The following is a 13,683-nucleotide window of genomic DNA, read 5'->3' as shown; positions in this document are numbered from 1 at the left end:
AAGTACACAGGATGGGCGGTTATTTATTTGTTTTTAATTTATTTTGTCATATTTTTGTAAAACGGCAGAAATGCAATAAAGTCTATTTCAACAGTGCTCGAGGTCAGAGCGGTGGAGGGACCTCGGGGGACCGTAGCTGGTGGCTGAGCACCCTGGTTCTCCCGGGATGAGGCCTCTAGAGGGCCCAGGGAACCCCTCGGTCTGGGTCCAGATGCACGTACATGGCACCCTACGCCCCAGATGGGGCACAGGGATGGAGCACGCGTGGGGGTGGGTGCCCAGGGCAGAGTCGGTACCAGAGGTCACCCTGGCCAGCCTGCAGGGCACTGGGAGCCCCAGGTGGCACTCCCGAGGCTGCACAGCAAAGGCAGTGTCGTGGGAAGGCAGAATTTGGACCCCGGCCTGAGGGTGGCAGAAACGCCAGTGTGTATGAAAGTGAGCAGGGCACACAAGGGTTAACGGGGATGGCTGCCGGGGCCCAGTCACTGTGTGAGGAGGCTAAACTGCTACCAGGGTCAGAACTGGCCTGAGTCGGCAGGGCCGCAGCCGGGTAACCACCCTGGGGAACACGGACGCTTTGGCCTTGACCACAAGCAGGGTCCAGCCTGTGTGCAGGAACCCCCCAACTCCGTACCTGCAGCGTGTGCCATGCCACTGAGGGCCACAGCCACTCTAGCCCAGGTAGCTTCCCTACCCCCCAGGACAGTGTGGCCACCTCAGCCCTCCTCCCAACCCGTGTTCCCCGGATTAATGCTGGCTGGTGACCCTCCCACATGATGTCCAGTGCCCTGTGGCACTGTCCTGGGCTCTGTCTCCCAACGAAATGTGACCCCAAGGACCCCTGGGCAGGGAGGTGTGGCAGCCCCACGCCAGCCACTCAGGTCCCAGTGGCTCCAGCCGAGGTGTGTGGACCAAAGACGCCGGGTGGAGTAGGAAAGATCCTTTTATTGGGGTGGACGCGGAGCACGGGCTAGTCCATGATAAAATGACTTAAGAGAAAGATCCAGAAAGGCCAGCTCTCTCCTGCCCTGGCGTGGGCTCAGAGTGAGGCCCGGGCACCGAGACCCGGCCGGTCTGCGGGTGGGAAGGGGCGCGAAGGCCGCTCGGTGTGTTGGGAAACCAGGCCGCCCTGGGCTCTGGACCCCGACGTGGTCTCTGGCGGGTGGCCGGTGGGGGACACCACTGTGCTTTAAAATAGCGTCTACCGACACCTCACGGCTAGGCCTGATGTCCCTTTAACCAATGCTTGACACGAGTTACAGCATAAATAAAAACTCAAGGAAAATAAATACACGGGTCCTATGAGGTTGGAGGTTGGAGGGCGCGGGCTGGGTGTGGGAGGCGGGCGGGAGCGGACAGAGCAGACAGACGTGGGGCGCTGCGTGGGGTCTAGGTGTCCTCAGGCATGTCGGGGCTGTCAGTCCTGGCCACCTTGCGGGGTGGCGCTGAGCTCTCGCCCTCCGCCTCTACCTGCTCTTGGTCTCTCTTCTTGGCGGCATTCTGGAGGGGGTGGGGGAGAGGCCGGAGTGAGGACGGCCAACAGCATGGTCCTTTCTCCCTCCTTGTGGGGTTTTTTTGTTTTCGTTTTTTTGAGACAGGGTCTCTACATAGCTCTGGCTGTTCTGAAACTATGTAAACCAGGCTGGCCTCAAACTCAAAAGATCCTCTGCGTCCCCACGACCCTTTCTCAAAGGTCATGACCCTTTCTCAAAGGTCTACAGGAGCCACCAGCCACATGGGAACATCCTGCAAGGTACTTTTTACACAGTATCTAAGCTGGATGAGGCAGCACAAGCCTGTAGCCTATCACTTGGGAGTCAGATGCAGGAGGATCACTGTTAGTACAAGGCCACCCTGGGCTCACAATGAGACCTGTCTCAAAAACACAGATTCACGGTCTCGTACTGTCAAGCTGACCGCAAACACTCCATCAGCTTCCCGAGGGCTGGGGTGACGGGCATGTACCGTGCCAGGTGAACTTTCTGTCATACGTACATCTCACCATTACAGTAAAATGACAAAAACAAGAGACTTGGCTGGCGACTGGGTGCTAGCTGCGCAGTGAGGAATGCCCCGGGTTCATCCTCAGTCTCCCAAGCACTAGGACCCCAAGAGCATGCCCACTGGAATACTTCTCCCAATACTGGCCACCTGAAGAACTCCTATTCAACTCTCACGGCCCCACTCAAACATCCCCAGCCCCTGCCAAGAACCTTGCCTTTTTGTCCCATTGCTGGTGCAGGTACCGCAGGAGGATGTTCGTCTTTTCTGTCACAATGACTGAGAAGCAAAAAGAGAGAATGAGAAAGATGGAGGTGCTGGGACCTCCACTTGGCCTCCAGGCCTGCCTCCTTTTTCTGGGGTTCAAACTCAGTACCCCTTATCAGAAGTATGAGAAAACCGCTGCTTCCCTCCTGAGCACTCGGCTCCGAGTCACACCCTCAGGCACTGCTGCCCTGCGGTCCACCCGGGGAAATCCATCCTCAGGCTCCTGGGCTAGGACCTCCCCGGGCAGCCTGCTTGGAGCAGCTGGTTTTGTCCTGATTTTGGTGCCAAGGATGGAGCCCAGGCTCAGGACACAGGCCAGCACCCTGCTGTGGGGCCTCCCGTCTCCTATATTCTCCCAGGGCTCATCTGAGACACCACCATGCTGTGAGACACCAGAGGCAACGGAAACACGAGGGCTACGGTGGGGTCTGGGTGCTAGGGATGAACCACGGCCTTGCTCATGCCAGGGAACTGCACTACTCTTGAGTCTTGCTCCTTTCCAGGACAGATTCAGTTTGTTTGTTTGTTTGTTTGTTTTTCGAGACAGGGTTTCTCTGTGTAGCTTTGGAGCCTGTCCTGGAACTCACTCTGTAGACCAGGCTGGCCTTGAACTCACAGAGATCCGCCTGGCTCTGCCTCCCAAGTGCTGGGATTAAAGGCGTGCACCACCACCACTCGAATTAGATTCATTTTATTTTTTAGAATTTATTTTTATTATTTTAAATTTGTGTATGTGTGTGTGTGGGGGGGTTATGCATGTGTCCCAGGAAGCCACAAGAGGGCATCGGATCTCTTGGTGAGGCCTGCTGTGGCGCTGGGGCCTGGGCTCAGATCCCTGCAGCAGGAGCCAACGCTAACCCTCAGTCTACACAGCCTCTTGCGTGCTGTTCATCTGTGCTAGGTGGGTGCACACACTGGTCAGAGAACAACTGTGGGAATCGGTTCTCTCCTCCTACCGTGTGGCTTCTGGGGACCGTCAGGCTCCCATGCCCGGTGGCCAGCACCTTACCCACTGAGCCATCTTGTGGACTTCAGACTTCAGAGTTTTTGGTTTGTTAATATTTTTTAAAAAGATTTATTTATTTATTATGTATACAGTGTTCTGTGTGTATGCCTGCAGGCCAGAAGAGGGCACCAGATCTCATTACAGATGGTTGTGAGCCACCATGTGGGTGCTGGGAATTGAACTCAGGACCTCTGGAAGAGCAGCTGATGCTCTTAACCTCTGAGCCATCTCTCCAGCCCTGGTTTGTTAACTTTTAAGACAGGGTCTTACTATGTAACTCTGGCTGACCTGGAACTCGATCTGTAGACCAGGCTGGCCTCAAACTCCCAGAAATCCACCTGCCTCTGCCTCTCAAGTGCTTGGATTAGAGGTGTGCGCCACCACATCTGGCTTCTAGATTCTTTCTTGGCAGTTAAAGCACCAGGCCCTTGTTCTCCTAGGCCACAGCCCATGGCCTGGACATCACTGCCCACAGGCCCAGTACGGTCACTGCCTTCACCACTTCCACGGCCACGGTCCTTGACTTGTGGTCTTTCTGGGCATGAGGATGTGTGTGGGTGCGCACCTGCCTTGGCCAGAGATCAACTCTGGTGCTGGCCCTGGCCTGCCTGATAGGGGTGGACTCCAGTTACAGACCCCTGCTGAGGCGCCTGGCTTTCTCATGGATTCCAGGATCTAGAGTCAGGTTTAAACTTCTCCTCCTCCTGTCCAGAGCGCTGGTTCACAATGGAGCCCAGGGCTCTACCTCCCAGCTCAGTCCCAGCTTACAGTCTTGCTATGCAGACAGCCTGGGCCACCCAAGCCCCTGCAGACACCAGCCTTGCCCCTCCACAGGCCCTTCCTAGCTGCCGTGGAGGCCGACGCGCTGCAGTACTCACTTTGTTCTGACGGGTACTCTCGGGTCGGCAGGTACACTGAGGGACGGCGGTTCTGTGAACGGGGAGCGGTGGGTTAGCTGGCAACCCTCACCCTCAGGACAGTGATGCCACCCCCAGCCCCACACTCACCGAGGCCTTGCACACGGAGTCCGCGTGGAACCTGCTGAAGTTGCTCTTGTTGTAGACCGGCAAGCCTTTCAGAAAGTCTGCCTGGAGACAGGGGTGGGTGTGAGGCCTCTGATGCAGCCTGAGAGCACACCTGGGCTGCCACCCGCCCTGTGCTCCAGTGCCAGAGAAGCAAGGGGCCCTGCTAGGGGTCTCACATGACCTGTGACCAGGCCAGAGGGAACCTGAGGCTGCCTGTCTATTAAATTATTTTTCTACATGTATCCACTGTGCTATGTATGTCTGTGCGGGAGGGTGATGAGTCCACTGTGTGTGCACCCCTCTTTCCTCCAGTGGTCCCACGGCCACGCTCGGCCATCTCCAGCCTGCAGCTGTTTAAGTACACTTCAGCATGCACACCTGTCATCTCAACGTCCAGCATGGGCCACAAAGTGGGACCCTATCTCACAACAACCACAACCACAGCAATCCCAGCACAGAGCCAGGTGGATCTCTGAGTTCCAGGGCTATACAGAGGAAACCCTGTCTTGAAAAATCAAAAACAAACAAACCAAAGAAAGCAATGAGAGACTATTCAGAAGATGGGCTGGTGGTGCACGCCCACCGTCCCGCACTCAGGTGGGGTGGACAGGGGCTGCCTGGCCTGGGAGCCTATCCCACAACACACTGGGGAGCCGGCTGCTGGGGCAGGTAACTGGAGTTCGCCTAGCTCAGGGAGGCAGCCAGGGTGTTTGTTCACTCTCCAAATGTCACTCGGGCTGGGGAGGGGTAGTGGATGAAAGTGCACAAGTCTGTGGCTCCGGGTGTGACCCTGGGAGGTGTCACTGTGTGTGCCCTGTACAGATGGCCACAGGCCCATGTTACTGCTTCCCTGGAACATTCCCAAGGCTCAGGTCTGGACCCCTGGGTGACCTTCCAGTGAAGCAGGGGTGCCTGCATCAGTGGCCATTCTCCCTCCCCGCTCCCCCCTGCTGGCCTGGAACGTCCCCGCTCCTGCTCTGGGGCCAGCTCAATGTCCCAAGAGCTGCGCCTGACCAACCCAGGGTGCGGGCTCCAGTGCTCCCCCTCCCAACCCCCCCAGGGTTCCCTGGCCAGACCACTGCTACACACTGGGGTGGGGGGCGCTCCAAAGCAGAAGACCCGAGGTGTTTGGGGCCATTAGTCCAGAGGGTTCTATGTGTGGCTTGGTGGCAGAGGCCAGGCTAGTCCGGGCTCAGGGGGGCTTCCCTGGGGCAGCCATGCAGAAGGGAGCCTGCCCTGCTTATGTCCCCATAACTGTCACCCTGGCACTCTGGAGGTCCACAGGGACACCCTGTCTCAAAACAACAAATAAGTAATCTCGGCCTGTCTCATCTCCCTGGCTTGTCACACTAAGTGGTGGCTACAACTTTCTCCATCTGGGACATACCCTACAAGTTTCCCACTATGTCAAACTACTGGCCTGAGCTGTCCCCATACTGCAGTGCATGTCTGCAGCAGGCCTCAGGCTGGGCCCAGGCAGAGCTCGGAGAAGACCCCACAACCCCACACCAAATCCAGGCCTGCTGCTGGCTAAGTGGCCTGGGTGCGACCTCCTAGCTAGGCTGCATGTCCCCATGCAGTGCACCCCCCATGCAGTGCACCCCCCCCATGCAGTGCACCCCCCCCCATGCAGTGCATCCCCCGATGCAGTACACTGTCATCTCCAAGTACAGCTCAGAGTGGCAGCTGAGACATGCAGGGCAAAAGCTGGGGACAGAGGTCCCTCAGGGCAGGGCAGTTCTAAAAGAAAAGACAGGACCTCCTCAGGTCAGCTGGCAAACACGGCCTCAAGACACAGGGGCCGTCTCTCTCACGGGCCTTCAGGGTCAAGGGAAGCTATGCTCCAGGAGGCCACATGCTATGGTGGAGGCGAAGCTGGTGCAAAGGTCCTGGGACAGCAAGACCTTGGGAGCCAGAGGAAGTGAAAACAAGCCCAGTGTGCCTTGCTGAGGGGAGAGCTGAGCAGGTGGGGATGAGGTCACAAAGAAGGGCACTGCCCCCTGAATGGAAGCCAGGAAGAGATTCACCACAGGGAGCCCCACGGATGCTTTATAAGCTAGAAAGTGTACACAATGTCTTTGAAAAACCCCTGATTTTAGGTGAATTAAAGGTGGCCAAGGGCCTGAGATGGGAAGGGGTAGGGAGGAGGCTGGAATGGGCCTCCGGGAGGTGGCAGGTTCAGAAGCAGGGTGGGTGGCAGGAGGAGATTCTTGGTGTGGAGAATGAGGTTGCAGAGGTGAAGCGGGGACCCCACAGCCACCTCTCCCCCCTTCCAGGAACTCTTCTGTGTGACTCATTACCTATTCTCCAGGGTGTGGGCTGGCATCTGGGGTCTGGACTCACCCCTGCCCAACCCTGAGGTGTGGCCATCACCCTGGGTCGGGGAGGAGGAGCCCCAATCCCAAAGAACCACGGGGACCACGACCCACGAGAAGTTTAGGAGCTCCCATCAGGTCACAGGGATCACCTATCTTGAAGACTGGGGGGGACAGCGAGAGGAGGATGTCCCTCAGCTCACCTGTGGGCGGGCCCTGTGCTAGCCCCTGCCCATGTCCCAGTCTAAGCGGTGGGCACCCTCACTGTGCAAACAGTGAGACAAAGCTGTCCCCTCTTTAAGGACAAGTGGGCGCTCGAGGCGGAGAGAGAGGGATGGGGACCCGGGAAACGGGTCTGGCGCGATGTCGCACTTCCTTTGGTGACAAAGCCCTGCACGACACGGTGACAAGCCCCCTCGCAGCCATGCTGCCCAGACCCGCCCCTCAAACGCCCGGAACCGGAGGAGCCGCGCCGAGGAACAGCCCGGAGCGGGGGTCTCGGGGGACCCCACCCCACCCCAAGTGATTTCCGGGGGGACGAGGGGGGACAAGAGACAGTCGCGACCCGGAAATGAAAGAGTTGTCAAGGCCTGGAAGCCTACCTAGGGTCAGGGGTCGCAGAAAGAGCCGGGGTGGGGTCGACTGGCAGCCCGCGGAGGGGTCGGGGGAGGGGCCGGAGGTCATAGGTCAGCGCGAGGGGCGGGACCGGGGCAAGGGGGGGGTCGAGAGGAGGGTCTCGGGGGGACAGTGGAGAGACCCCGCGACGCCATGCGGGGCGAAAAGGCAGGCCGCACGGCCGCGCTCACCATCGTCCGCGTCCTCCGCCGCCCCGGCCGCCACCGCCGCCGCAGCCTCCTTCCCAGTCGCGGCCGCACAGCCACTTCCAGCCGCCGCGCAGCTCACGCCGATGGCGACAGCGCCGCGCGTCATTGGTCCGTGTGGCGGCCCCGCCCTTCGCGACATCCGCGCCCGGCGCGCTCCTATTGGCCAGCCCATACTCACGCACGTTGCCATTGGTCGTCACTCCGCCTTCGCCGTCGAGTTAGGTTGAAGGAGCAAACCCCGCCCGGGACTTGAGATGCAGCGGGGGGGGGAAGGAGGGGGGAGAGAGACTTGCGATCCGGAAGTGGGCGGAGACTGCGTGCGAAGTCTCCTGGGAGTTGTAGTTTACAGCTCGCTCGTGGTCCCACAGGTCCTCTCTCGTTCTGGGTCTGGCTCGGCTTTTTCTAAGACGTTCCTGGAGGGCCTCGCTATAACTCCCGGCCACCTCCGCCGGATCTCAACCTACAGATTTTTATTTATTTATTTTTTGAGGTCACGCCATGATCTCATAATACAGACTGACTTTGAACATGCAGCAATCCTGTCTCAGCTCCCCAAATTCCCGGGAAGGCAGGTGTGAAGTTCTTGTTGCTTTAGGTAGAGCTAACATGGATTTAAGAAAATGTAAAAAGCCGGGCAGTCGCCGGGCGGTGGTGGCGCACGCCTTTAATCCCAGCACTCGGGAGGCAGAGCCAGGCGGATCTCTGTGAGTTCGAGGCCAGCTTGGGCTACCAAGTGAGTTCCAGGAAAGGCGCAAAGCTACACAGAGAAACCCTGTCTCGAAAAACCAAAAAAAAAAAAAAAAAAAAAAAAAGCCGGGCAGTTTGAAAGCCAGGTGGTGGCAGCGGCGCACGCCTTTAATCTCACATTCTCTTAGATGCTTAGATGTCCTGTTAATGACAGAACTTTTGATAAAAACTTTTACTAGGGGAGCTGTCTGGCCAGCCTAATTTCATGTATTTCTTGAGACAAGGTTTCTCTGTGTAGCCCTGGCTGTCCTGGAGCTCGTGCTGTAGACCAGGCTGGCCTAGAACTCATAGAACCGCCTGCCTCTGCCTCCCAGTACTGTGATTAAATGTGTGCTCTACACCCACCACCTGGCTTTCAAACTTGAATTTTTATATATGGTCTCTGAAATAGCTACTAAATTTGAAATGACAGCTCACTATATTAAAAACCAAAACCAAAACCTTGTGCTTTTGTGGTGTGTGTGTGTATATGCGCATATATGCACGCAAGGCTTGGCACTGTGTGTCTTCATGGCTCTCCAGCTTACTTACTGATCTGTTTATTACATTTTATTATAACTGTGTGTGCATGATAAATGTGTGGACGGCAGAGGACAACTCTGAGGAGCAAGTTTACTCTGTCCACCTTCACATGGGTTCTAGAATCAACTCAGGTCCCCAGGCTAGACCAGCAACCGCTTTACCTGCTGAGCCATCTCACTGGCCCTCCTTTATCATGTAGCCCAGGCTGGCCCTACCTTGCTATGTAAGCTGAGGATGATCTTGATCTGATCGTCCTGCCTCTGAAAGGCTGGAACTGCAGGTGTGCGCCCCCAGGAGTTATGGGGTACTTTGGAGGGAACTTGGGGCCTCTCCATACATGCAACCATCTACCAACTAAGCTACAGCCTCAGTCTTCCATTCATATTTTGTGATGGGGTCTCTCACTGAACCTGGAGCTGGACCCAGGGTCTGCCTGCTTCTGACTCCCTAGTGCTAGGGCCACAGACATGTCTGGCCTTTTGTGGGTGCAGGGATCTAAACTCAGCTCAAGTTGCCCCGAAAACACTTTACTCACTGAACCTACTGTATAGTTTGTCAACTTGGCACAAGCTAGAATCCTCAGAGAGTAGGGGCCTCAGCTGAGAAAACCCTTCCGTAAAACGGGGCTGTAGGCAAGCCTGTGAAGCACTTTCTTTTTTCTTTTTTTTTGAGGCAGGGTTTCTCTATCTAGTGCTAGCTGTCCTGGAACTCCCTCTGTAGACCAGGTTCGTCTTGAACTCAGAGATTTGCCTGCTCCTGTGTGCTGGGATTAAAGGTGTGTGCCACTACCACCCAGCTAGATGTTTTAATTAGTGATTGATGAAGACGGCCCAGCCCATTGTGGGCAGTGCCATCCCTGAGCTGGAGGTCCTGGGTGCTGTAAGAAAGCAGCTGAGCAAACCAAGAGGAGCAAGCCAGTAAGCAGCACCCCTCCATGGCCTCTGCATCAGCTCCTGCCTCCAGGTTCCTGTCCTCTGTGAGTTCCTGTCCTGGTTTCCTTCAGTGATGAGCAGTGGTGTGGAAGTGTGAGCCAAATAAACCCTTTCCTCCCCAACTTGCTTTTTGGTAAAGGTGTTTATCACAGCAACAGAAACCCTAAGACAGAGCCTTTTTCCCACTCTCTAAAAAGTCAGGGTCTCAGGGCTGGTGAGGTCCATCAGTGGTTTAGAGTACCTGGTGCCCTTCCAGATGACTTGGGTTACAATCTCAGCACCCACATGGTCTACGGGCATTTCATTGGTTTCTGATGATGGGGAGGGCTCAGTCCATGGTGAGTGGTGCCATCTCTGGGCTGGTGGTCCTGGGTCCTATACTAAAGCAGGCTGAGCAAGCCAGAGGAGCAAGCCAGTAAGCAGCACCCCTCCATGGCCTCTGCATCAGCTCCCTCCTCGAGGACCCTGCCTGACACTCTTCAGCCATGGACTGTAAGCTGTGATGGGATTGCTTTTGGTAGAAACCAAACTAAGTCACAAGTAAAATGCATACACAAAATAAAAAATAAGAAAATATAAAATTAAAAATGTGAGAGTGGGTGGTCTTGAACTCCTCAGCCTCTTGCCCTCCATTGAACGCTTGCTGGGACAGATGTGCAACATCAGTCAGATCTAGCTCAGTCTAGCTCCAACACCAAGGTTTTAGTTCTACCTGAGGGGTCCAAATTCCGGCTTCTTCCACCTGTGTGGGTACTCAGCCCTAACCAATCCCTCCTGCAGACTCAGTCCCTTCTCCCAGGAAGCCTTCCCTGATTGCTCTGTTGTCAGAGCCAAAAGTCAGCGCGTATCTCTTCCAGGGTCCCGTGGCCACTACGATTCCACTTTCAGATCTGATTCCCGTGTGTCCCAACTGCACGGCTCTAAATCCACGTTACCCACCAGACAGAGTCCCTTCATGACAAGCCGGGGGCTGGTGACACGCTCAGTATGTAAAGGCGTTTGCGGAGTGCACACAGTAAAAGGACAATCGGTTGCTACAAATCCGGACATCAGGCCAAACAGAAGCCAGTACTTTGTGTGGGGACATGGATCCTCGGGCTAAGGCCTTGCCCGCCTCACAGCAGAGGCCCCAGATCCCTGACCCCCGAACAGAACTGTAAGGACTCACGCAGCGCGCCTAGAAACGTGAGTTTATTCACGGTAATACTTCGAGTGGCTGGAATCGCCGCGGGTGGTGCGATGTTTCAAGGAGCCCGGCTGGCAAAGACGCCTTCAGAAACCGCCGAGACAACGCAGGAGGGAGGGGGCGCCACCGCTGTGGACTGGGGGGCGCGGGGACCCCGGGACTCTGCAAGTTCTGAATTCTTCAGACTCCAAAAGCCTACGAAGGGACGGGCCCCCAACTTCTCGCCCTCGGGCGATTCCCCGCGGGCGCCCGACGCCGACCTCAGTGGCTCAGGGACTTGCGGCCCTTCAGCATGCGGCGGAGGATGACCTGCACGCCGGCCGGGGTGCTCAGCCGGCGGATCCAGCCGTGCTTGTGCTTGCGCTTGATGTTGCTGGGCTGGTACTCGTTGCCGCGCGTGCGGCCGCGGGCCTGCTGCAGGGAGGGGAAGCCCCAGGCGTCCGGGAGCCCCATCCAGACCCTGGGTTGCAGCCACCTGTGGGACCAGAGAAACGATGAGAATGAACGCTGTGTGACCCCAGCGCGTCGCTCAACCTCTCTGAACCTCAACTTCGTAACGTGCTGGGTAAACAAAACACCTTGTATGCAAAAGGCGCTACATAAGTGCGCGTGGTAGTCGAGGGGTCACCCTTGTTTCCAGATCTGGAGCAAGGTACCCCCTGAGCACTCACCTGTCACCCAACTGGGCCACCGATCTGCAGGCGGGGGACCCAAAACTCCGGACTAGGAAAGCCATGTCTAGCGGCGGGTCACTAAGTTCCTGCCGCCGCCAGTTCCTAGACCGCAGGCTCCGCGACAATGCCTTCTGGGAACTGTAGTTCCATGTGTTGCCGCGAGGCACTCCGGGAGCTGTAGTTCCACGCCTGCGCATGATGATAAACTAGAGGCGTTGTCCTCAGTGTAGTTCTCCGAAATGACCAGCAGGTGGAGAGCGAGTGTCGGCTCCTCAATCTGCGCGTGCGTTCGGCATTTTGTCGCGGTCTTCTGGGAGTTGTAGTTCTTCGCCTTGGCCATTGGTAGAGGGCGCCCCAGGGTGGCTGTGACGCCGCTGGCTTCAGCCGGGGGAATTGGCTGCTGGCCTTTTCAGTCGCCTTCACTGGGGACAGACAGCTGGCACGCAGCCGGCTGGCGGCTTCTCCGCGACCGCAGCCAAGGCTTCTCCTCTTGGCGCTCAGCCCGGATGCCCTTGAGTCCTAGCTCTTCGCAGTCTGGAAAACTCGTGCATTGTGAATATGCCCTGGCTAGTTTAGTCCCTCAGGCTGGCCTAGAGGAATTTTCTTCCCGCAGCTCAGATCTGGACTCCTGCTCACACACCCTCCGTGGCTTCCCGTTGCTCTAAGATGTCCAGCCTGCCAGCAGTCACGCGAAGCATTGTACACGAGCGTCTCTGAAGTTGTCACTATGCTCCGGTCCCTACCCGCCCTCTAAATCGGCCACTTGTGCCTAAAAATAATCGGGGGGACGTGTTGCAAACCGTGTGTAGAAGGGACGATGCCGAGTGTCTGGGCTGCACCTTGAGCCCAAAACCTGTGAGGAAGGAGGGTCAGCCTGGGCTCCCTGGCTTCCTCTCTCCTAGGACTCAGTCTTGGTGTGGCCGAGACCCCACTGCTGGGATACGATTCCCTTTCTCTAGCTCTCTAGCTCCAACACTTCTGTTTCATTCCCAGGACTCGGACGGACACAGCCTCTTGTTCAAATGCCAGCTCTGACCCTTTTTGAGTCTCAGTTCCCCGATCTGAAAGTGCAGAGATTTGAGAGTCTGTTTGCAGAACGGAAAGGTCAGCAGAGAGGGGGCACACGGCCCCGCGGGAGGCGGAATCTGGCCGAGGAGACCCTGTCCTAGACAGAGCATGTCCCCCCTCCCCCGACCCCCCATGCCACTCGCTGCCCCCGGGTGGCAAGCCCTTCTCATCCCTGGTGCGGGCCCATCCCTCCCCCCCACGTCCTCAAGCCCTTCACAGGGGCGGGGTTGCTTCTCGCAGAGCCCGCGCTAATCCTGGAAGCGCAGCCTCTGGTTGGACAGTTATCTAGGCCAGGTCGGCTCGCGGCGACAATAGGCCGAGATGCCCGCCTATCGGCTCGAGGTCCTACCCACGCTGGGTGGGACTTAGAGGGCTGCTTTGCTGCGCGGCTGCAGGATGCCCCTGCGCTGACCGCCTGGGGCCCGCGCCTGCCCGCTCTAATGCGGCCGACCTCGCACCACCATGTAAGCGGCACCTGCAGGTGGACGCTGGCTTCTCCGCCCGGGACCCCTGCGCCCTGCCTCGGGCCCCGGGCCCCTCGATGACCTCAGGTGAGCTGAATCTTCCTTTAGAGAGAAGCCATCAGGCTGCTGGGCCTCTACTCTGTGTGTGTGTGTGTGTGTGTGTGTGTGTGTGTGTGTGTGTGTGTGTGTGTGATAACCGCCAAGCTCCGCAATCCTGCTGCTAGGATGCTGCAGAACCCCAATGGCCTTGACCCCACCGCGGGGATGATGAGCGCCGGTGAGAACGGGTCGGGCTCTGGGAAGCAGGACTGGCGCTGTCCTTTAGAGAGGCCTCTGCAATCCGGGTTCCAGGGCCCTAGAGGTGGGGTGCACGGCCTGCTTTCCCTCAAGTGCATCCAGGGCCACCACGAGCCGGGAATTTCATGAGCATCACCCCAGCGGTGCCCAGGCCGTGAAGGAAGAACGAAGCTGGTCCCATCCCTATGCCTCAGACAATGGGGGTGCGCTGCGCCGGTATCCCCGGAGTTATGTAACAGCCTGTGGTTGTCATGGACACCGGGGGGGGGGAGGGTGGCCAAGGGAACCGGATGGAGGCCCAGAGGCCCCTAGGCAGGTCCTGCCTTCATCCTCCTGTCTGCCACTAGGGGTTGTG

The 13,683-nt window shown here is 57.5% G+C and overlaps 3 protein-coding genes across 5 annotated transcripts in view; 1 reads left to right on the top strand and 2 right to left on the bottom strand.

Annotated features, from left to right (window-relative positions):
- Positions 1-1,347: 1,347 nt before the first annotated feature.
- Positions 1,348-7,672, bottom strand: Dda1 (DET1 and DDB1 associated 1). Of its 3 annotated transcripts, none has more exons than XM_059244735.1 (5): positions 7,421-7,598; positions 4,282-4,358; positions 4,153-4,204; positions 2,219-2,280; positions 1,348-1,500 (listed from the first exon to the last, which is right to left on the bottom strand). In XM_059244735.1, the coding sequence occupies exons 1-5, from the start codon at positions 7,575-7,577 to the stop codon at positions 1,390-1,392; spliced, it is 459 nt and encodes a 152-aa protein (XP_059100718.1). In that variant the 5' UTR covers positions 7,578-7,598; the 3' UTR covers positions 1,348-1,389. The 3 variants fall into 3 exon arrangements, with proteins under 3 accessions (XP_059100718.1, XP_059100720.1, XP_059100719.1); XM_059244737.1 differs by having other exon boundaries at positions 4,282-4,362; positions 7,421-7,552; XM_059244736.1 differs by lacking the exon at positions 4,153-4,204 and having other exon boundaries at positions 4,282-4,362; positions 7,421-7,672.
- A 3,171-nt stretch (positions 7,673-10,843) lies between these two features.
- Positions 10,844-11,656, bottom strand: Mrpl34 (mitochondrial ribosomal protein L34). The gene is made up of 2 exons (XM_059244817.1): positions 11,497-11,656; positions 10,844-11,300 (listed from the first exon to the last, which is right to left on the bottom strand). Exons 1-2 carry the CDS (start codon positions 11,559-11,561, stop codon positions 11,087-11,089), a joined length of 279 nt encoding a protein of 92 aa, XP_059100800.1. The 5' UTR covers positions 11,562-11,656; the 3' UTR covers positions 10,844-11,086.
- Positions 11,657-12,935: 1,279 nt separating this feature from the next.
- Positions 12,936-13,683, top strand: part of Abhd8 (abhydrolase domain containing 8) — a 10,455-nt gene continuing 9,707 nt past the window's right edge. The window contains exon 1 of the mRNA XM_059244634.1: positions 12,936-13,118. Within this exon, the coding sequence (XP_059100617.1) occupies positions 13,109-13,118 (10 nt within the window). The 5' untranslated portion in view covers positions 12,936-13,108. The remainder of the gene's footprint in view (positions 13,119-13,683) is intronic.

This window comes from Peromyscus eremicus, chromosome 17 (assembly GCF_949786415.1).
Source record: "Peromyscus eremicus chromosome 17, PerEre_H2_v1, whole genome shotgun sequence".
Taxonomy (NCBI): domain Eukaryota; kingdom Metazoa; phylum Chordata; class Mammalia; order Rodentia; family Cricetidae; genus Peromyscus; species Peromyscus eremicus.
This window is presented reverse-complemented; position numbering and strand designations above follow the sequence as displayed.